This window comes from Arvicanthis niloticus, chromosome X, assembly GCF_011762505.2.
Source record: "Arvicanthis niloticus isolate mArvNil1 chromosome X, mArvNil1.pat.X, whole genome shotgun sequence".
In the NCBI taxonomy this organism is placed as follows: Eukaryota; Metazoa; Chordata; class Mammalia; order Rodentia; family Muridae; genus Arvicanthis; species Arvicanthis niloticus.
In genome coordinates this window covers 49,891,652-49,915,195 of record NC_047679.1, presented here as the reverse complement: position 1 = coordinate 49,915,195, position 23,544 = coordinate 49,891,652, and the positions used below count along the sequence as shown (strand labels likewise).

Here is a 23,544-nt window from a genome sequence, read left to right as displayed (position 1 = left end):
ATAGTGAAGTGTTTATAAAAAGATAAAGAGAGTATGTTCTGTGGGTGTGTGTGGAGAGGTATGGGGAAGGGGATGTCTCAGCAGGCTCATGTAAAGGCATCTCTTCCTGTGAGGGACCAGTCACACACCGGTATAGTATAGAATAGAGTTTATTGAGGGCATGGGGAGGGGATCCAGGAGGGTAGTGGAGGCAGAGAGAGAGAGAGAAATAGAGAATCAGAGGAGTAGAGAAGTAGAGGCTGGCCATGACCACGTGAGAGAGAGGAAGAGGGGGGGAGGGGACACAGAGGCAAGAGGGTAAGAGATTAAGAGAGTAAGAGAGAGAGGAGGGGGCAAGCAGCCCTATTTATAGTGGACCAGGCCTACCTGGCTGTTGCTAGGTAACTGTGGGGAGGAGCATACCTGGGTGTTGCCAGGTAACTGTGGAAGTGGAGTTTAGACAGAATACTAACAGATAGTTCTGGGAGGGGTTGGAGAGTAGCAACCAGGGAGTGAACTTGATCAAAATACACTGTATAACACCTATAAAATAGCCAAGGAAAACATTTTAAAATATTTTTAAAAATATGTCTACAATCTATCTTTTCTAGACACATCTTCTACTTCTCTTTCTAATACACCACTTCAAGAACCCTATACACCAGGTACTCTGAGCCACTTGCCCTTTTCATTCTCTATGTAGGCTACTACTTCTGTGAAATCTCACTTTTCTCTGGAAAACTCTTAGTTTTAAAAATATATTTACACCGGGCGGTGGTGGCGCATGCCTTTAATCCCAGCGCTTGGGAGGCAGAGGCAGGCGGATTTCTGAGTTCGAGGCCAACCTGGTCTACAGAGTGAGTTCCAGGACAGCCAGGGCTACACAGAGAAACCATGTCTCGAAAAACAAACAAACAAACAAACAAAGCCCAAAACATATTTACACCTTCTATGTTCAGGTTTCACTTATTATCTCTGCGTTGCGACTTACTTATCTCTGCGTTGTGACAGCTCACACTACACTGTATTTATAGTTACAATATATTTCACTCTCTCCTTCACAAAGGCAAGAACTTGCTTTTATTTTCTTTGCCTCTTCAGTGCCTTCCTCAGTAAACCTTTTATTGACTGGCAAAGTACAAGCTCACTAATAGTTCAGTGGATGAGGAACCAGAGGAAAGAGGTTCTCCCTGCAAGCTCGGTTTCCTGTTTTTGAAGAGTCCCCTTTTTCTTGTTCAGCCCCCCCCGCCCCCCCCCCCCCCCCCCCCCCCGCCCCCAAGGATTTTCAGTTCCAGTTTATTTACATATCAATGTCAAAGCTACAAATCCCAAGGTAGCATCTAGAACGCTTGACATCTTGGAAGCTAAATCACCTACAGTTTCTCTCCAGCCCAAAGGCATTCTGTAATAAATGATTTCTTAATTTGTTGAGGGGGTGGGGTGGGGGTAGGCGTGAGGCCCGGGTCCGAGTCTCATGATAAAAGGTATGTTTCTCATCTTCCTAGTTGCTTTCGAGAGAAATTTCCCCATTTTGCCTCACATTGGTAGGATAAATATCTTCATTCCTTTGCTTATAATCTTTGACATAATTATCAGTGACATATTGATTTAAAGTGCCGCTACAGGAACTGGAACAGGAATGCTTTGCCTGGCCTTCTGGGAGTTGTAGTTCTATAGGCACCCGGGCTGCCTGGCTGGCCCCGGAACTGCGGACTACAGCTCCCAGGCCTTCTCTAAGCCCCTACCACACAGGCTCAAAGCCACAAACCAGTAGGAGGTGGCTGTATTGTATCTATTGTATCCCTTGGCTGGTGCATTTTTTTTTTTTTTTTACAATTCTCTGGACGTGAAATTGAGAGTGAAAAGCATGGCAGATGAACAAGAAATCATGTGCAAATTGGAAAGCATTAAAGAGATTAGGTAAGTCCGTCACTGCTTAATGCAGCATCCTTCCACTCTCCTCTATCACCCCTCCCTTCCCGGGCATCTCTGGGAGTAAAGAGAACTGTTTTTTGTTTGTTTGTTTGTTTTTGGCGAAAACTATCTATTGTTGGGCTACTTGCAAAGGGAATCCGGAGCTGGAAGGGGGCCCATTCATCACAGACTTACAGATAAAGTGAAGAATGAGGGGGCTCAGGTAAATTGAAATCAAGTCGAGGTAGTTGGTGGAAGTGTGTGTGTGTGTGTGTGTGTGTGTGTGTGTGTGGTATGTACCAGGCAGAAGGGAAGAAGCGGAGATGGCAATGTCTTCCAGATGTAGCTGAGATAGAATAGAAGTAGAGGGAGACACGAGGAGCTGGTCATCAAACAACTGTATTCTTTTTGTTATTCTTTTTGTTTAGAACAAGTCACTTTTTGCTTCTTGCTTTATAAAAGTTGAGAACGATTTTTCCTTCAGCTTCGTGACCCGGAGCTTGAGAAAGCCTTTGAAAGCCAGGTTTAGGTGGCCAGGTCATCCAGTTTGCAACTTTGCTGTGGCTGTAGTCTGGGGATGCTGATGAACCTGGAGAGTGGGCTGTTCTTGTTTTCCTGTAACTCTTTCACCACTTTTTTTTCCTATCCTGGGGTTGGAAGGAGGTTGTGAACTAGGAGGATGTGAACTAGAGCTGGAGATCTGGCAAACTGAGAATTGTCACACCTCCAATAGGTTACTCAGCAAACAAGTTTTGATATTGCAGTGTTATTCCCGCCAAGAAAACAATAGTAACTCAAATGCTGACTATGTTGACCTACCCTGCTCTGCCTAACTCCCTGAATCTGTAGTATTTTTCAGACATATGGAGAAAAAAAGAAAAAGGGACATAGAGTGTATCTTTTCTGAGAAATTAGGCTGTGTAATTTAACCCTGACAAATTTGACAAGAGATTTAAACTCTCTGGTATCTCTGTGGGATCTACACATGTTGGTGATAGTGAAGAACCTTGATTTGTTCTTTTTTTTTTGTTTTTATTTTTGTTTGTTTTTTTGAGACAGGGTTTCTCTGTGTAGCCCTGGCTGTCCTGGAACTCACTCTGTAGACCAGGCTGGCCTCGAACTCAGAAATCTGCCTGCCTCTGCCTCCCAAATGCTGGGATTAAAGGCGTGCGCCACCACTGCCCAGCTCTTGATTTGTTCTTCTTCTTGGAGGGATTGTGGTATTATTTCTTTTTGCAAAGTTAAGGAAATGATCATTTATTGAGCCCCTCCCCTATTTTCAACCCATTTTTGCAAGTGCCCTGTGACCTTTGTCGTAAGTGGAAAAATTTCAGAGAATTTGAGTGAGTTCTTATATTCATGAAGCTTAACAATGCTACATTTTGACAGGAATGGAGTCTGCCTACAAAGGCTCTGTTCTTCTGTTCCCCATTGAAGGTCTGCTGCTGTCTTTTTCTACAAAGACATCAGGAGATAGGAAATGAGATTCTTGGGTGCAGGAGAATGCCAAGGGTGAAGCTAATGAAAAGCTTAGGCTTTTGAATAGAAAGTTTCTAACTTCAGTCTTCTTTCATGGACTTTAAAATAGCTTATCTTATCCCCAAAAATGGACTATTTGGGATCAAGGTCATTAATCACCAGTGAAAATAGACCCCTTTCAGTGGAGATCAAGTCAGGAGCCATGACTTTTTTTCTCAACCAGGCTAGATAGTAGAAGGAGAGATTTAGAGAGAAGGCTGAAGTTTCACTCCAATAACCTGGGCATACCAGCAGACCACTTCGTTGTCAAGAAAGATCCAGTGTAAAAGCTAGATTTCTGCTGAGAGTATCAGAAGGCCTACTAAGACAAAATATTTAAGTAAGAACCAGAATATCCAACTTTTATTAAAAATTTCTCACTGTAGCAATAGCTCTCTATGTGAATATAAAAATACACAGATATCAATATTTATAAACCACAGGTTCAGAATAATATAACAAGAGTTTTAAAATATACATCATGAAAATGCCTCTGTAAGCAACTGCAACACCCTGGGAGCATATGAATATACAAAAATCACAATGTAGAGAAACCTTGGACTTTTAAACAGTGTTGGAAATGTTAAGGACAATAGAAACTTTTGGAGTTGGAGTAAATGCAATTTGTATTGTTCTTGTCACAAATCTATGAGAGCCAGGGAGTACAATGTGTTGGTTTCAATGAGGAGGTTCCCAATAGGCTCGGGTATTTGATTCTTGGTTTCCAGTTACTGGTGCTGTTTGGAGAGATGGTATAATATTGCTAGAGGAAGTGCTTTGCTGGAGTAGCAGGTTCAGGGACTAGGCATTACCAATTGCTCTCTCTGCTTCCTCTTTGAGGTTGAAGATGCTTCTTACCTTCCTGTTCTTGCTGCCTGCTGCTATCTCTTTCCTGCCGTTATGGACTTTCATTCTGAAACCATAAATCCAAATAAACTCTTCCTTAAGTTAAAAAAATACAAAATCACAGCAAATAGACAAGTACCAACAGCAAGAAAAACAAATGAAGATGCCAAAGGGGGTCTTTACAAAACCTAAAAATTCAACAGATAGGTTCAACAGTAAGACAGAGAAGACAGAAAAAAGTGAGTCAGCTTAATACTAAAGCAAGAGAAATCATTGTGAGATTATTACCAAAGTTTAAAAATTGTCACAGGAGAGGAGAAACAGGACAGGAGAAATTAATAGTTGGAAAAATAGGGACTAATATCATTCCTGACTGAAGAAAAATAACTTCCAGATTCAAGAAACTAATCAAACAGTAATAGATTCAACTAAATCTACTCCAACGCATATTATAATCAGACTTCAGGAAAAGTAGGAAAAAGAAAAAAATCTTTTAAGGAAAGCAGCTGACAAGTACCAATCCTCTAATTATGTACATGCAGGGGAAAAAATAGAAAGGCAGTTTCTTTAACAGAAAAAAAAAATCAAGGACTTAGTAGAAAGAGGTACAACATGTTCAAGTGCTGAAGGAAAAGAACTGCCAAGGTAGAATCCTATGTGCAGTGATGGTATTATATTTCATGATAGAAGACATTCTCAAATGGTGGAATTATCAGCAGAGATAGTGTAGAAGGGTGATAAAAATATTTAAAACAGGGGAAAAAACCAACTTTGCAACACCAGGGAGCACAGAAGTACCAAGCAAAAACATGATAGAAATGACTTTACTTTTTCTTCTGAGTTTTCTTAACTATGATTGGTGATCAAAGGAAAATTTTGTTTTTTATTAATTATCATATATCAATATTATTAATATTAATTGTATAATAATATATAAAATGTATTATATAATATATAATTATGTCTTATATATTATATTATATAATATATTAATATATTAATTAATATTAATATTTATATATTACTTTGATTATATAGACCTCTCTTAATACTCTCTTGCTCCATATCTCCTGGTTCTTTCCTTCTTCCTCATCAGACCTCTTGAAGGAAACTTTCTAACATAATTATAACATAATCTCAGTGTATGTACATGAACATTTATGATATTTTATATATAGGAGAATATAAAAGAAATAAAACAGATAATATATTTCACTAAAGTTGGTAGCATGATATTAGGAGATACTGATAAATTCTGTATATATAAGGTATTACTTAAAGCAAACACTAATGATATACAAAGAGATGTGCTTGAAAAAAAAACCCACCTAACCACCACCACCAACAAAAACAGCAAGCAAGCAACCAAACAAACCCCTGAGCAGAAAATAAAAAGGATATACAAAATTTAAAAGGCAGATGTAGTTTTTACATTTAAATAAATCTGTTATAGATAACATAGGGCTGGAAAGATACCTTAGGTGTTAAGAGTGCTAATTCTTTTTTTTTCTTTTTATTTTGTGTATGTGGCTACACTGTCTCTGTCTTCAGACACACAAGAAGAGCATTGGATCCCATTACAGATGTTTGTGAGCCACCATGTGGTTGCTGGGAATTGAACTCAGGACCTCTGGAAGAGCAGTCAGTGCTCTTAACCACTGAGCCATCTTTCCAGCCCTGCTAATTATCCTTACAGAGGACCTGGGTTTGTTTGCAGCTTACAACTGCCTCTAATTCCAGTTCCAGTGTTCCTGTCTGGCCTTCATAGGCATCTGCATGCCTACAGCACACTGAACTCACACAGTATGCACATATACATAATTTAAAAGTACTTTGTTTTATTATTTTGTATATATTGGTGTTTTGTCTACATGCATGTCTGTGCCTTGTGTGTGTGTGTTAGTTTTGGCTTCATTAGGTAAAAATGCAACTAAAAAGAGATTTATATGATGAATTTCAAGAATGCAGAGGTTAATTCATGTAGTTTATTCATTTTAAATTGATAAAATTCCATCAATATATGCTTGATGTCTGCATTTTTATAGGTAACTATGTATGGGAGCTACAAGGAAAGAACCAGCAAAGATGGAAAAAGAGCTGGAGAAAGGAACTAGCATTTGTTAAGAACGTAGTAATTTAAAAGTTCTTGGTTCATATAGTTGTTCATCTTTCCCGTGGAAAGAATTATCCACATTTTGTACTTAAAGATACAGATTCAGAGAGATTAGGCTACCTATGGATGGTTACATAGCCTCCATTCACATGGTACATGCATGCAATATCATTATCAAGTGTCTTTATAAATGCTGATAACCCAACTAGCATTCCATTAATCACAGTTTTCTCTTTTTTTTTCCCCTGTAGAACTCACTCTACAGACCAGGCTGGCCTTGAACTCAGAAATCTGCCTGCCTCTGCCTCCCAAGTGCTGGGATTAAAGGTGTGCACCACCACTGCCAGGCCTAATCACAATTTTCAACTGTTTTCACTTATGATTACCATTATTTTAAAAGTCTCATTAAAAGAACAATGCATTTTATTAAAGCATTAATGTTCTTGAACTATAATAGCAATGATGATGGCATTTTTCCCTAATGAAGCCAAACTAACACACACACACACACACACACAGAGAGAGAGAGAGAGAGAGAGAGAGAGAGAGAGAGAGAGAGAGAGAGAGAGAGAATAAGAGAGAGAGAAAAGGAGGGAGGGAGGGAGGGAGGGAGAGGGAGAGAGAGCTTTCTTTGTAAAAAGAAAACCTCATTTTAGAAATAACAAGTGCTACTGTTAAGAAATTTTCTGTGCTGAAAACTCCCCCTCATTTTCTCATCATGTACACTTTATAGATCAATGGCTCCATATATCATCTCCCAAACCTTTAGGCTCTACATAGCATCCCTTTCCAAACTTTAGAACTCTGTGTATACCACAGTCTACTGACCTTGCACATCTGGATGGTCTACAAATTAAGTTAATCTTGGCCAACTCTTATAACTTCATGGCTCCCCACTGCTATTGAGCAACTCTCTTGAAAACTCATTTTAATGTTGTCATTCTTGTTATAGTTGCCCCAGATTGAAATCTGAAAGTCAGCATTGACTTTCAATTTCTGCTTCAACATTTCACTCAAATTCCTGTCCTATTCTCCACCTCCACACTTACTGCCCATTTCAGGCCTTCATCATCATTACCCTGAATATTTGTGTTCATTTTGACCTACAGAATTTTTCCCTGTCTCTAGTCTTTCCTCTGTCTTTAATTCAATGCATATTGCTATGAGAACAACCTGTCTAAAATATGCATGATCTTTTTGCCTCCCAGTAATTTTCCTTTCTAGATAGTAGTATTTTGAAATCACAGGCCATTGTCTACTAATGGCTTGGCTTGCATATAGCTTTAATCAGTTGCTAATAGTATTTTTTATTTTTATTTAAAAGATAGATTACCAATATACATTACTTAATAGGTGGTAGACATACCTTTGGGAAAGCATTGCTTTTTGTTTGCCCCCCCCCACCTGCGCACACGCATGCGCATGTGTGTGTGTGTGTGTGTGTGTGTGTGTGTTTGGTCATGATGTGGAATTCATTGTTTCCTAAGAAACAATCATTTTATGCTGTCTATTTGTTGGACATACATTTGCCTGTCATTGGTACTATGACATTCATAACTGCAGTATATTGCCACATTCAGGTTCACCGTTCACATCTTACCTATGACTACTCCTCACTTCCACTCTATCCCTTAGCAATATAGACATTTGTTTTTAGTTCATGCATTTCCATCCTCTAGTATTTTGCCTGTATAGATCTTTCAAGCTAGACTGCTCTTTTCTCATTCTGAGCCTGTGAATTCTGTTCATTCTTTTTCAAGAAAGACCTAAATGAAATGCTACCTTTAATCCCAAACTTTCTCTAATGTGCTAGATCAAAGGAATCAGTCTGCCTAAGCTACAAGGGAGATCTATTATGGTGTTCAAGATAGCCTGCTTCATGATGCAACTTTTGTTTACATGTGTTCTGTCCTAATTAGGATTACTATTGCTGTGATAAAACACCATGACCAAAAGCAACGTGGGAAATGTTTGATTTTGCCCACACTTACAAGTAACAGTCCATCACTGATGTCAGTCAGGGCAGGACCTCAAACAGGGTAGGAACCTGGGGGCAGGAACTGGGGAGACCATGGAGGGGTGCTGTTTACTGTATTTCTCTCATGGACTATTCAAACTGCTTTTTTCCAGCACTTGAGACCAACAGTCCAGGGGTGGCCCTAGAGAGCACGCAAGTTCTCTATCTCTGCTTGACTGCTCTCTCTGTATCTCTCTGTGACTCTGCCTTTCTCTTCCTCTCTTCCCCACCCTCTCTCTTACTACCCTTCAGCTAGTGCTCTAGAAACCACAATACTCAATTTGATAATTGTTTCAGCCCTAAGGTTCAGACAAGACCAAGTCCAAGACAGCTTGGGCCTCTGAGACTTAAAATCAAGCCTAACAGTGGTGACCACAGGAAAAAGAACAGAAAGGAGCTGGAATTTGGTATTGAGCTGCAACAGTCTTTAAATTATGCCATTTTGCTTTTCTCTTAGTAGCTGTTTTTCCCCCCCAGATAATCCAATTAACTTTAACCCTCCCTCGGTATTTGAAGAATACTCTTACCTGACTGGAAGAAGCAAGGAAAGCTGACTTTTTTTTTATTCACCCAGCATCATTCATAGAACGTGTGCATTGAGCCATATACACAGAGCTGGGATACTGAGAGGAGGCTTTTCACTTAGAATTAGATCGGACCTGAGGGATCTACCAATTACCATTTCCTTTCTTTCCCGTTTCAGACTTAAATGTCCTACAGAACACTTAACCAACCCTTTCGCTTCTCATGCAGGCACTGACAGAATTCTTTGTCAAGCATCCTCTTTTCTCTGTTTCCCCTATCTCAGCAAACGCCACTACCAATCTGGAAGTCCGTTATTGCTCTTGACTCTGTAATAACTCACATCCAGATCTTTACCATACTGTGCTCAAACTCAAATAATGTATAATGTTATCCCCAGGGGACTGCTTAGTTATAGGCTGCTCAGAGTCATCTGCGAAGTATTTGACTTAGATATTGAGTCAAGACTGAGAATGAATATTTCTAACAGGTTCCTAAATGTTGCTGTTGTTTTTGTCCAGTTCTTGAAGAGCCAATTCGTTAATAAGGCCCATTATACCACATACCATCTTGTCTGAACCTTGGGGCTGAAACAGTTATCAAATTAAGTATTGAGATTGCTAGAATACTAGCTGAAGGGTGATAAGAGAGAAGGTGAAGAAGAGAGGAAGAGGAAGAGAAAGGCAGAGTCAGAGAGAGAAACGGAGAGAGAGCAAGTAGAGAGAATGAATGCCTCACATTATACCATTAACATATGATCTAAGTCTATTATTTCGACTATTCAGTTGGTTATCCCATCTATCATGTCCTATAGGTTCCAGATGTCCTACCTTGCTTTTTGAGTGAGCACTGGTTTTGAGTTGGTATGAAATTGGTCACAGGGGAGCCCGCAATGTTTCTGCAAGTAATGGATAACCCATATCCCTAACAAACGCTTGCTAGCTTGCTCTTCCTTCCTTCCTTCCTTCCTTCCTTCCTTCCTTCCTTCCTTCCTTCCTTCCTTCCTTTCTTTCTTTCTTTCTTTCTTTTTCTTCCTTCCTTCCTTCCTTCCTTCCTTCCTTCCTTCCTTCCTTTCTTGGAAAGCATTACTTTCTGAATTTATATCTGAGGAAGGTATAGTTTAGGAAGATGAGAATCTAATTTGAATAGTTTTGTGTAAGATTGTGTTTCCTGGTACTGTATAAATTCCTCAAGCAAGTACACTGTAGTTTTCCTGGCATGCACTGGCCTTACCAGCTGTCCTTTAGTCTTTTGAGAGGATCTCTTCAGAGGATTCCTTTTAAGGACTTGGTTTCCTCAGCTGTAGGGCTAACTAGTCCAAAGACATCTCATGTAGTCCTCTAGCTCTCTGTACAGGTTATACTGACTCTTACTTTTCATATAGAATATTCAAGATTCCAAAAAGTTTTGTGATATTTTTTATTTTACCTTGGAAATTGGTGAGTCAGTCAGAACCAGAACTCATCTGAGCCTTTTTCATATAAAATAGTCAAGATTCCAAAAAGTCCCATGATATTCCTTATTTCACCTAGAAAATTGGTGAGTCAGCCAGGACCAGCACTCACCCCACTGGCTCATGTGCCAGGGGCTTACGCATGAGAAGATGGCTGAGTTCATAGGTACTAGGTTTTCTACTTCATGCATATATTACCTGGGCAACTCATTTTACTTATTTCACTCTCAAAATTTTGTCTTAAAAAATGAAACTCAACATACCTATGTGTGAGGGTGTTGTGAACATGGCATTTCATAGCATATAAAGTTCCTAGGGCAGTCACCAGAACGGAGTAAGCTCCACAAATATGATGCTTATTACAATTAATCAATGCTGTTATAAAATAAAACATTTTATGATGCTGGGAATAGAACCCTGGGGCTCATATATATTAGGTAAACACTACCACTAAGTTTAGCAATAAGTTTCTTAATACATGTTTCTTTCTAACACGTTTCTGCCATTTTATTTGTGTTGTGCTTTCATTTTTATTTAATTCCTGGAAATTAAAAAAGTTCTTGATTTTTCTCCCTTTGGCCCATTGATAATTTAGTAAAGTGTTATTTAATCTACATGAGATTGTGTAAATATTACTCAGTTGTTTGCCATTGATTTTGAGCTTTATTGCATTGAAGTCATAGGCTCTAGAGAATTATTCATTTTTTCTTTATTTGTTAAGATCTCTTTTCTTTCCCAGTATGTGGTCTATTTGGGGGAAGCTTCCATGGGTTATTGAGTAAAGTGTATATTCTTTGGTATTTGTATGGAATATTCTGTAGCAGTCTGTTAGGCCTATTTGATATATGATGCCACTGAATTCTGGTGTGTTTCTGTTTATATTTTGTCTTATGTTCTGTCTATTGGAGTTAATGGGCATGAAAGTTATCTACTATTCCTGAGATGAAGTTAATCTTTGTTTCCAAGTACAGTAGTCATCTTTTTATGAAACTGGCTACACAATAGTTTGGCTCATGTATGTACTAACTTCTTGACAAATTATTTCCTTGATTAAAATGAAGTATCTTTTTTCATATATTTTTGAGATTATAGTATAATTACATTATCTCCCCATTTCTTATCCTTCTCTTAATCCCTCTCGTATATCCTACCCTTGCTTTCATTCAAATTCAGGGCCCATTTTCTTTAATTGTTGTTACATTTTATATATAAATGTGTTATATATATATATATATATATATATATATATATATATATATATCTGTGTTTATATGTATACACTTATATATTTCTAAACATATAACTACAACTTTCTCAGTCTGTATGTTACTTTTATGTATATGATTTCAGGGGTGCCTATTTGTTGTTGGATAATCCATTGGGGAGCTCTTCCTTGTGGAGGATTATTTCTCCCCTTCTCAACATCTCTTCACTGTCTGCAGTGCTTTGTCTAGGGTTAAGGAATTGTGAGCTTTCCCCTATCCATGTAGCATGTTTATTGGTGTCCTCTTTGTTCAGGTCATGTTTCAGCAGCCATGTTTATGAGACTTCATGTGAGAGTAACTTTTATTCTCCTAATGTAATTGTCATCTCTGAGGCTTACTGCCTCCCTCTGCTAACCTAGGCCTAGTCCTGGAAGCTCCTAGCCTCTGTACAATCTTATCTAGGTCTAGAATGTTTTCAGTCTCTGAGACTTAGTGCTTCACCCTTTCTTGTTCTTTCTGAGCTCTGGCTGGCTGGTTCAATCCAGCTGTTCTTGCTCAAACTCCTCTCAAAGCTGACTTATTCAATCTGGCTTCTCTCAGCTTCTGACTGAATTTCTTTGCTTGGTCTCATACTATTTTTTGGCAATCTGTTTGAATCTGGCTCCCTCTCATTCTCCAGTTTGTTCTGTCTTCCTCAATATCTAGCTTGTGCTAAGGTGAGCCACACCACAACTAGAAAGAGGATTTTTCAGTAAACAACACAACCTCAGAGTTCACAGTGTGATCAAATATCCTGCAACAACTTTGTGTTTGTAGCATAACGTTTCTAGAAGACACAATTTGACAGTAAAATTCCTATTCCTTTGGCTGATACCACCCCTTCCTCCGAATTATCTGACATGATCCCTGAGCCTTCAGTGCAGGAGTTGTGTTGTGGATAGGACTGGGCTCTACATCTTGAGTTTTGATCAGTTGTGCTTTTCTGTAAAGCTCTTTGTCTGTTGAAAAGAGAAAGTTCCTTGATGAATGATAAAAACTACACTCATCTATGTGTATAAGAATAAATATTTAGAATGTAGTTAGGGATTATGCTCCTCCAATGACTATGGCTTCACTAGCATGGACTAGTTAACTAGATTTCCAGTATCACGAGAAACAAGAGGCATGTTTTCCTTCTTGTTGAGTGGCCCCTAAGTTCAATTTAGAGAGCTATTGGTTACTACTAAGTTGTGCATGCCACTGTTGCAACCTTAGGGTTATTTATCGTGCTGATTGTTGTGATTCATAAGCATTATAGCTGGGTAGGACTATTGGTTGTTCCCTCCTTTGGAACTTTGTATGATGCCTTCTGATACCATGAAAGCTAGTCATCAAAGAGGAGGCTTTCAGGTCATATTCAGCTTGGATTCTCTGCCTCAAGTGCCCAACTTGTATTGTGTCTTCAGCAATAGGGAGCTACCTTCTACCTCTGTGGGTAACCAAGGGCAACAGAAATAACCTATCATGTTTTGTGAGTCTTTTGGAAAACCTTGATCAACAACTCTAAAGAGCGTTTATCACCCTTGGTGTGGGGTTTTTGTTAGTCTATGGTTTTGGGGAGTAGCATTGTCAGCCCAGATGGGGAAATTCCTTTTAAAGTATGTATGTATTGATGCAGATTTATCTGTATTATAGGTATTTTATGTAGGTAGTAATATGAGTTTTATGATATTTTTAGAATCCTTACTGTTATTTTACTCTCTTTTCCCCGTCTCTCTCCCTACCCATTTTTCTGCTTTCCCCAGCAGGTCCCTTGTATCCTGTTTGTACTCTTTACTGCTTCCAACTTGCAATGCTTGCTTTTTACTTTCCTGGTATGGTGATTGAATGAGAGTGCTTCCCATGGGCTCATCATATATTTGAATGTCTAGTCCCTAGTTGATAGTTTAGTGAAGGATTACGATCTCTCTCTCTCTCTCTCTCTCTCTCTCTCTCTCTCTCTCTCTCTCTCTCTCTCTCTTTCTGTCTCTTTTCCTGCTACCAGTGGATCTGAAATTTTTAGCTATTCCTCCAGTGCCTGTCTTCTTTTTTGCCATGATAGTAATGGACTAACCCTCTGAAACTGTAAGCAAGCTTCCAATTAAATGCATCCTTTTATAAGAGTTGCTGTGGTCAATCTAAATGAAATTACCAAATAACAGGGGGCTCAGAGCCCCAACTCGATGTCTCTTGTCACTAAATGAAGCTTCCAATACCAGGAATTAGTTATATTTAATTGAGTTACTGGCCAAAGAGGTCCCATGGGAACTCCCAAACAACCAACCCAGGCTGTTGCTAAGGCCATATGTTCTCTACAAACTGACAAGGCCGTATTGCTGAAGACAATGCTTAGACAACTCATTGAATATGGAGAAGTTGAGCTAATTCATACTCTAGTTCCTAGCTAGAGCCTTCACCCCTATGGGCTAGTGTTGATGGTACCTAAAGTTTCTCTGCATGCTACCAATAGAGAAACATAAACACCAACCCAGGTATAAACCCACTGATCTACAATGTTGTCCTGCTTGCAAGATATTCTAGTGCAATAGTGGCACATAGCTTTTGGGAGTAACTAAGTTGACTTAAGGCTCACTCCCCGAGATAGAGCTCATACTCACTGCTGCTCAGATGGTGAAGAACCTAAGACTCCCAGGAACCAAGGCTAAAATGAAATATCACCGTCCTGCTAAAGGAATGTAACAATAGAACAACTAATGACATCCTGTTAGACTCATACATCAGTATTTTGCTCATCTAACAACAGAGAAACTTCCTCCTGCAGTAGATGGGAACCTACAGCCAGACATTATGCAAAGAGGAAGAAACTTCAGGGGCATGCAGCTCCAAACAGGATGCATGTCTCCATCAAATCCCTCTTCTCAGCACTCATGGAACCCTGTGGACAGAAAGAGTGTAAGAACCAGAAGAGATGGAGGCCACCAGGAAACAAAGCCGTCGAAACACAAAAGGACTGATGCACATATGAACTGACAGAGACTGAAGCAGCGTGCTATATTTTCTTCATTGTATCATTTTGGCATTTTTGTTGAGTATTAAATTCAACTGTAGTTATGTGTAGTTATGACTGTAGTTATGTGTACTTACGTTCACATATTCATTTTGTCCCAGTGGTATACATGTCTATTTTGTGATACTACCATGTAGTTTTTTTTTTGTTTTGTTTTGTTTTTTGGTTTTTCGAGACAGGGTTTCTCTGTGTAGCCCTGGCTGTCCTGGAACTCACTCTGTAGACCAGGCTGGCCTCGAACTCAGAAATCCGCCTGCCTCTGCCTCCCAAGTGCTGGGATTAAAGGCGTGCGCCACCACCGCCCGGCTACCATGTAGTTTTTAGAAATTATTATTATTATTTTGGCTCTGATACTGATATATTGAGATCTGGAGCATTCCTCATGATTGTTTTGGTTACCATTCTGTTTGTAAGGCTTTCCCTTGAGTTTTCTAGTTATGGTGTAGAATTTTTAAATTCCATCTTCCTATCATCTTAAATGCCCTTCAATCTTTCTCTTTATTAAATTTCATTTTCAAATTCTGCATTATCTTTGTCATTGTATTCAGCCTTATGTTCTTTTTGAGTTAATTCTCTTTAAGTTCTCTGAGCTATTTGCTTCTCTTTTCTTTAAACTTCTTGACTTCTTTATTGAAGTTTATGATTGTTAAGTTCTGTTTCTTGGGATTAACCCAAGTAATTGTTCTTACATATTGTTTTGTACTAAGAACTGGGTACATAGACTTCTTGTGTTTGACGTGGACACAGCATTTTTGTCTGGTACACAGAATTTGCCATCCAGTACAAGCTGGCAATTTATGCAGGTGGGTCTCACCAAGCTGAATCTGGTCCCTGGTTGTGGGCACTGAGTTAGGTCTGTTAACTGAGGAAAGTTCAGGCAGGATAGTGTGAGGCATACTTACCAGGCTAGGCTACAGCATAGGATGTATGAGCCTGTCTAACCCTGACATATGGCTCTGGAACAAATATCCGTAGAAGCATCTTGGAACTGGAAGGGGTTGTGCTTGCAAGCCTATGTATGCTTCCTGTGTTTCTACAGCACATAGACAGCCTAAAGAATCCTTGGCAGGGAGTGGTCTTAGATTTGTTGAGTCCTAAAATGATAAAGAGAGCCAGATGAAAGTCACCTGGTGAGTTCTAAAAGGAGGAAAAGGGCAAGGAGAAAGTCATGATCCTTGCCAAGCAGCTTCAGGGCTACCTGAGTTTCAAGGGGCTGTGTGGGGGAATGCACACAGGTTACCTGTGTCATCCCTCTATATGGGCTGCCTAGAGACTCCATGAGAGTGAGGGTTTCAGGTCCAAAAAATCAAAAAGGAGGAAGAGGGATAGGATAGGTGATTTATTGGGGGGGGATGGAGAAAGGGGATATCATCTGAAATGTAAATAAATGAAATATCCAATAAAAAAGATGCCACTCTGAATATCAGTTTCTCATCTCTAAAACTGGGGTAGAAGTAGACAGTTCCAGATATTCTGCTTGTAACCTTGAAGAGGTTGAGAATAGAAGTCTAAACAGGAAGTGGTCTAAATAAACAATTTTCCAATAAAACTAAATGTTGTTCACCTGTAAGCAGGTCAGCAGCTACATCAAGAATTCTGCATATGCCTGGTAACTTGTCTCAAGGGTAAGGTAGAGTAGTGTAATATTCAGGTATTGTAGTTACTTTTGCAACATTATGTCAATGTTCCTGACATAAACAACACAAGGGGGAATTTTTATATTAGCCAGATGTGCTATGTATTATGAGAGCCACTAGCCAGAAGTTTAAAGTTAAATGCATTAAAATAAATACAAAATTTCACTCAGCCCATTAGTTATAGTTACAGCATTTCGTGTGCATTGGTTGTCTCTGAATGTGAGAGGAAGGGTTAGAAAAATGACTCAGAAGGAAAAGGCTAATTCTGCTTTCCATTTCTTTCTTTCTCCATTCTCCATTCTATTGGCCTGTTTCCTCCTCTTGAGAAATTTCAGGAACAAGACTCTGCAGATGGAAAAGATCAAGGCCCGTTTGAAGGCTGAGTTCGAGGCTCTGGAGTCTGAAGAAAGACACCTGAAAGAATACAAACAGGAGATGGATCTCCTGCTACAGGAGAAGATGGCCCATGTGGAGGAACTCCGACTGATCCATGCTGATATCAATGTGGTATGTGGCTAGTTGCCTGGAGCCTATCTCTGGGCCCATTGAGGATGAGGAAGTAGAGAATCTTGTTACTTTTTTTTTCACATACTCTAGCCACCTCAAAGGAGAAGCTATGGAGCTATTGTGATGTAGAAAGATCCCAGGAGTTCTGAGGTCAGCTCTTGTTATGTCACTGACTAACCATAATGAACAAGCCCTTTATTTCTGAGCACTGTTTTTTCCCCCCTGTATTATGAAATAGGCTAGTTTACCTTCAAAGCTTCATTCAGTTCTGCATTGTTCACACTCTGGAAGACTTCAACTTAAGACGTAGCCAAGGAAAGGTGGACTAGATTCCTGCCTCTTTAGGATAGCTTAAAATTCTTTAAAGTGTCCAACCAGACCCAAAAAAATCATCCCTGTATGTTTACCAAAGTGGGGCTCTCTCATTAGACTGCCATTTGGAAACTCTTGGAATATTTGGGAATTATTGTTGAGTTGAAAAACTTCCCTTATTTGAAATTATTCATGAAGAGTCTGGGCTTCTGTACTGGTTATTCCTTTACCAAGAAGTGGAAAGTGTTTACCTGTCAGTCAGGTCCTTTCTAGTCCTTAGAGCTTATGACAGTATCTTTTTATCATCTTTGATGTAGTTTAGTTTCTATTCCTTGGAAACTCATTTCTGTGGAATTACTCATTTCCAGAATATTGTCAGGCCTAGAACATTTTATATATATATATATATATATATATATATATATATATATATATATATTAGACTCTTGTACTTTAATGTGTTAGCACAAGCAAGATTTTGGGTCTCCCGTGGGGACTGTAGACTTTGCTGCAAATTAACTGATGATATAGAACCAATACAATGAATAATGTGTTTTCAACAGAGGAGCTGAGAGTCTAAACCAGTACATCTCAGAGTAGAGTACCAGGGTCAACTGGAGAGTCTATTTGAACACAAATTGTTGAACTTTACTCCAGAGTTTCTAGTTAAATGTTACAAATTTAAAGAGGGCTTGAGAATTTAAAATTCTTAGTTCCTAAATGCTAATGCTCCAGCAGCAGCAGCAGCTGTGTGTGTGTGTGTGTGTGTGTGTGTGTGTGTGTGAGGGCAGAAGACATGGTGGTAGGGGTAGAAGTGTGGCAACCACAGTTTGAAAACAGTTGATCTAGGAAGAAAATGTAACTGGCCTAAAGACATAAGTCTTCTAATTTTGTCTTGATTTTTTTCCCCTAAGAAGTATTTTCCTGAGTAAACCCTTTATTCTCTGATCTTCATTCAGCTCACTAACCTCTAAAAGCAATGATAAGGTGAGCTAGATAACCTTTAAAGGCAAGTCCAGCGATGGGAGATTACTAATTTGAGTAATTTAACCACCATTTTATTTTACTCTGTTAGTTCCTATATTTAGTGCTTTGCATGAATTTGATTATTTGATCTTTACTAAGAGTACATGATGTATGCACTATTAAACTTTCACTGTTATAGTGATGAAGAAACTGGGGCTTGCTCGATCAGTCATATAAGAAATACATGGAGTACTTGAACATAGACTGGTCTCCCTCTGGAGTCTGTGCTATTATCCATTCAGTTATAAAGTCTCTTGAGAACTTTGGGATCTTTTTTGTTTCTACCCTTCTCTATTTTCTAGATGGAAAACACTATTAAACAGTCTGAAAACGACTTAAACAAGCTGCTCGAATCGACCCGGAGGCTCCATGATGAGTATAAACCACTGAAAGAACACGTGGATGCTCTCCGCATGACATTGGGCCTGCAAAGGCTTCCTGACTTGTGTGAAGAGGAAGAGAAACTCTCCTTGGAGTAAGCTGCCTACTTTCTGACCCCCCAAATAACACAGTGTAGCAGAAGGGAGGGTATGGTGTGGGGAGGGACATGGATATATGCATAAAGCCTGGCCTGAAAGGCAGTCCTATTCTTAGGTCTGTCAGTGGCTAATTCCTTGCATGACCTTCTGCAAGTCTCTATGCTGACATGTTATATAAGAAGAATTATGAGATGAAGATTAATAGGTGACTTTTAAAAGTACTTTGTGCAATTTTTGACAATGTAGGAGTTTTAGCTATGCACTGACACGATGGCTCAGGGAGTAAAAGGGCTTTCCACCAAGCCTGGGGACCTGAGTTCTGTTGCTGGGACCCATGTGGTAGGAGGGAATGAACTCCTGCAGGCTGTCCTATGGCTTCCACATGTACATGGTAGATTCATGTGCTTGTCTACACACACACACACACACACACACACACACACACACACACGCACACACATACACACACACACACATAAATAATTTTAAAAGGTAGGGTCTAGAGGAGTATACAGAAACCCATGAAATGATACACTTCCATATTCTTCCGGACCTATCTCATGACCTGGAATTAAACATTAGGCCAATTTGAGGTGGGGGGGGGGGCAAATCGCGCATGCACATTGGGCTCAACAGAAAGAAGTATATCCTAAAGGTAGATCTGGTTGCTTATAAAAACAGTGAGCTTCTTGTTCCTAGAAGGGTATAAATATAGGATTGTGAATGCATAATAAGAACATTACAAATGGCCATCAAACAGACAATAGGTCTAAATATCTTGCTAGCCCTGAGAGTTTTTAGATCATTTGCATCTATCAGAGTTAAGAAACAAAATGTCTACCATTTGTACTGAAAATGTGCCCTATGTTAAGGGGAAAGAGCCATTTGCTATGGTGAGGGTAGTACCTTTTTAGAGAGGGCCCTTGTACAGTTTTTGATTGCTTAGCATAGAGCATAAGAGGAGAAAGGCTCTTCTTGCTTTTAGAATGATCCAGCCAATGTATTTAATCCCCAAAGTTACTTTGAGAAGCAGAAAGCAGAATGGCAGACAGAACCTCAAGAACCCCCCATACCTGAATCCCTTGCTGCTGCAGCAGCTGCTGCTCAACAACTCCAAGTGGCCAGGAAGCAGGACACACGGCAGACAGCCACCTTCAGGCAGCAGCCTCCACCTATGAAGGTGAGTAAGCTTGGAAGCAAAACATCCTATAATAGGAGGCTGATATGGTGTTTGAAGTTGTGGCCTTATTTATTTTAGATGTTACTTAAATAATGTAAGTTTTTACAAAGTATTATATTACACAATTTACAGTATTGCCTGGGGTACAGAGGATGTAGTGCTATGTTGAATCCATGTTGCTTTTGTTGCTGTACATTCCCAGAGAGATTAGAATACAGCTGGGGCAGGCTCTGTCAAAATATAATTTTCTAAAGGTTAGGAAGATAACTTTTATACAAATATATAGTGAACATATCTCATTTGTGAGGGATCCAGTAGAATCAAAAGGCAGGTTATAAGTACATTTGATGTACAGATAGATGTTTACATGGTTGGAAACAAATGCTGAAAAAAATTTGGAACATTTTATACAGACATTATTTATATTTTATAGAGACATAAATGTATGTATGACCTTTATGATCATCTTTTCTTCATAATTAATTTTCTACTAGAAAAACCTATTTGTGGATAATCAATGCAATATCACAGAATCAGATCAATAGTAAATGGTCAAACAGACATTCTACTAGAGTGGTTGCCCAGTAGACCATAACCTACAAATAGAGTCTGACTTGCTATATGCTTTCATTGAAGACTTGCTGGAACACACACATGGACACCAGGTGACTTGCGTGATATATCTCAAAATAAAGTTGAATAATGCAACAGACTACTTAATATGAAAAATCTAATGCAATTATGATCTCTTACATGGCTCAGGATGTAAAAAGCATTTACTATGTAAACCTGATGGTGTGAGTTTGATCCCTAAATCCCATGGTGGAAGGAAAGAACTGACTCCCAAAATTTGTTCTAGTAGAGAACAGAAAAGTTGCCCTCGGTCACCCACACATGTTCTGTGGCATGTACACACACACACACACACACACACACACACACACACACACACACACACAGAGAGAGAGAGAGAGAGAGAGAGAGAGAGAGGGAGGGAGAGAGAGAGAGAGAGTGATTTTAATTAAAAATATTTTTGAAGTCTAAATATTCACTCTCTTGGTTATTATAGATAATTTTTGCTATTCATCCCATCCAAGAAAATCAATAGTGCATGAGTGAGCCTGTTGGAGATAATGTTCTGATATAATACTGCGTAGATACGTAGTTCTTATTTCCAAGTTTTACATAAAGTTTTCTGCACTCCTGTCTGTGTTATATCTTTCACTCCTAAGTTCTCTGGCCCCCAAGAACACTGATTTCTACTTAAATCTTACTGATAACTGTTTCATACCAATGGAATATTATTGTTTTCTGGTCCCATGAGTTTCAGCCATCTGAACCATTGCTTAGAAGAATCTGACTACTGACTTTATTTATCCTATCTTCCCCCACCAGGCCTGTTTGTCATGTCACCAACAGATTCATCGAAATGCACCTATATGCCCTCTTTGCAAAGCCAAGAGTCGGTCACGAAACCCCAAAAAGCCAAAACGAAAGCAAGATGAATGAAGAGAAGGTGAAGGAGTAGTCCTCTGTTGATCGTAAACCCTCTCTTTGGTCAGAGTGATAGATGTTCTGATTTCTTTTAATATCCCTTCCTTATCCCTACTGAGTCTTCTATTTAATTTGCTGGAAGAACAACCTCTTTCTCTTTGCTCTTATTTCTTTCTACTCTTGGAATTTGTGGTTTAAGAACAGCTGTGCTTTGGGTGCTAATCACTGGGTCTCATGACCCCTTCTGTCCCATTCACATTTCTGTTACTGCCCCAGTTTGGAACTGAATGAGGGGTAAAGGCCCTAGCTGATTCTTTCTTTTGTCCCTGAGGACTGGAGCCTAATGAGCTGTAGGGTGTAAGGACTGGAGGAGCTCCATGCCTTGCTTTGGAAAAAGGCTTCAGTGACTTCCTTCTCTCTATTTTTGCCTTAGGTTCTGAAGGGACAACCACTTTATTTTTGCTGAACTTCCCAATGGGCCAAATGCATATATCTCATCCAATATTCAGGTCATCATTAAAATCCAGGGGTAACTTAGACAAGTGCTCCTTTTATATAAAATTGTGAGGCCCTGATATTATTCTATCGTTCCACTTAAGTCTTCCAGTTATACAGAAGTTCTTCCTTACATACCAGACAGGGCATCTTCAGATTCGAGAGATCTGTGGGTTTTCCCCCCATACTGCTAATCTTTGCAAACCAGTAGACATTTTCTAGAGTGAAATTAGGGACCGAGACCCATGCTACAAGAGTCACCTAGTTCACTGCCTAAAATACTAGGTCTTATTGCTGTGGTATAGGAATTGTTGTGGACTGAAGAACCCTAAGCTGACTTTACTTTGGATTTTGTTCAAAAACATTACCCGCTCAGTGGTGTATCATTGTGAGGATATAGTGTTATATGAATGCCAATCATTTTATACATACAAGTGGGTAGGACTTTTGCTTTTCTATTCTTTCCTCCTTTTGTCTTCTATGAGGTAGCTTCAGTTAAGGACAGTTGGTCACTCCTTTTCTGTGGGTTCTGTAGGTGACCTTTCTACCCCCCCAAAAGACACTTAAGCTCTTCAAGCCCCTCAGCTCATTCATTCCTTTATCAAAGCTAAGCCTCCTAGTCATGTCTTAGATCTACAGGATGAAGTCTAGGGCTGACTGATGAAAAAGAATTACCTCCAGGTCTCTATCCCTGGCTGGGGAGAAGAGGGAGATATTTATCCTATTTTTTCTTTAACTTTTGATTTTGTTACCATATTATATGTTCAAAACATCAATGATTCCTCTGCATTTTGAAAGTAAAACTGTTATGAATTCATAAATCCTTTTAAATAAATGTTCATTTGTTGGAATAAATGCTAAACTGGGTGCATTCTGTATACTGGACAATCACGATGACAATGACAATAACAACAGCAGCAGCAACAACAACAATAATAATAGAAAGGGGAGAATAAGGAAGACTGAATGGGCTACAGAGATGTGACAAGGAGCTGGGACCACTGTGGTGGAGAGAGGTAGATAGGAGGCTGGGATATTGTAAGCTGCAGTGGCTCTAAGTGGAAATGCAGGCCAAGAGCAAGCCCCCAACGCTGAGACTCACTCTGATTTTCATATCGTGGCTAGTTAAGAATACAGAAAGAAGTGTATCCCTGCTACTACCTAAGTGAATGAAAACATAGGAATATGGTAAAGGCAGACCAAAGCAATTTTTAAAGGCAAGAACTCTAGAGCATTGACATAAAGCAGCCAAGATCTCAGCAGGATGAGAACACTCAACAGAAAGGTACATAAAACATGAAAGACTGACCATTTCATACACCCCTAAAATCCTCATAAGCTGAAAGCCAAGCTTAGAAAGTTTAGTCACCAGCACACCAGAGAAGGCTGTAGCTGGCAGGGAAAACGTACTGGTCTAACTTGTTTGAATTACTAAAACTAGCAGCTTTCTCTTCACCTGTTCCTAGTGTGGGTTTTTTTTTTTTAAAGTTTTTTGAGACAAGGTTTCTCTGTGCAGCTCTGGCTCTCCTAGACCTTACTCTGTAGACCAGTCTGGCCTCGAACTCACTGAGATCTAACAGCTTCTGCCTCCCGAATGCTGGGATTTAAAGACATGCTCCACCACTACCTGGTGACTGACAGATTTTTTTTGTGAATAACTTTCTTTCAGTACTAATTTTGTAATATTTTCTGTTATGTTATACCTATGATCAATATACTTTCCCTACCAATCATGCTTTGATCCCTCTTTCTTCTTTCTCCATCCATACTTTTTAAAAAACACAGTTCTTAATAATACCCT

The 23,544-nt window shown here is 39.3% G+C and overlaps 1 protein-coding gene across 2 annotated transcripts; it reads left to right on the top strand.

The window, feature by feature from the left end:
* The first annotated feature begins 1,689 nt into the window (after positions 1-1,689).
* Zc4h2 (zinc finger C4H2-type containing) lies at positions 1,690-22,605 on the top strand. Of its 2 annotated transcripts, none has more exons than XM_034486440.2 (5): positions 1,690-1,899; positions 16,586-16,757; positions 18,398-18,570; positions 19,592-19,754; positions 21,150-22,605. In XM_034486440.2, the coding sequence occupies exons 1-5, from the start codon at positions 1,847-1,849 to the stop codon at positions 21,261-21,263; spliced, it is 675 nt and encodes a 224-aa protein (XP_034342331.1). In that variant the 5' UTR covers positions 1,690-1,846; the 3' UTR covers positions 21,264-22,605. The 2 variants fall into 2 exon arrangements, with proteins under 2 accessions (XP_034342331.1, XP_034342330.1); XM_034486439.2 differs by having other exon boundaries at positions 1,714-1,899; positions 16,577-16,757; positions 21,150-21,400.
* The last annotated feature ends 939 nt before the right edge of the window (positions 22,606-23,544 follow it).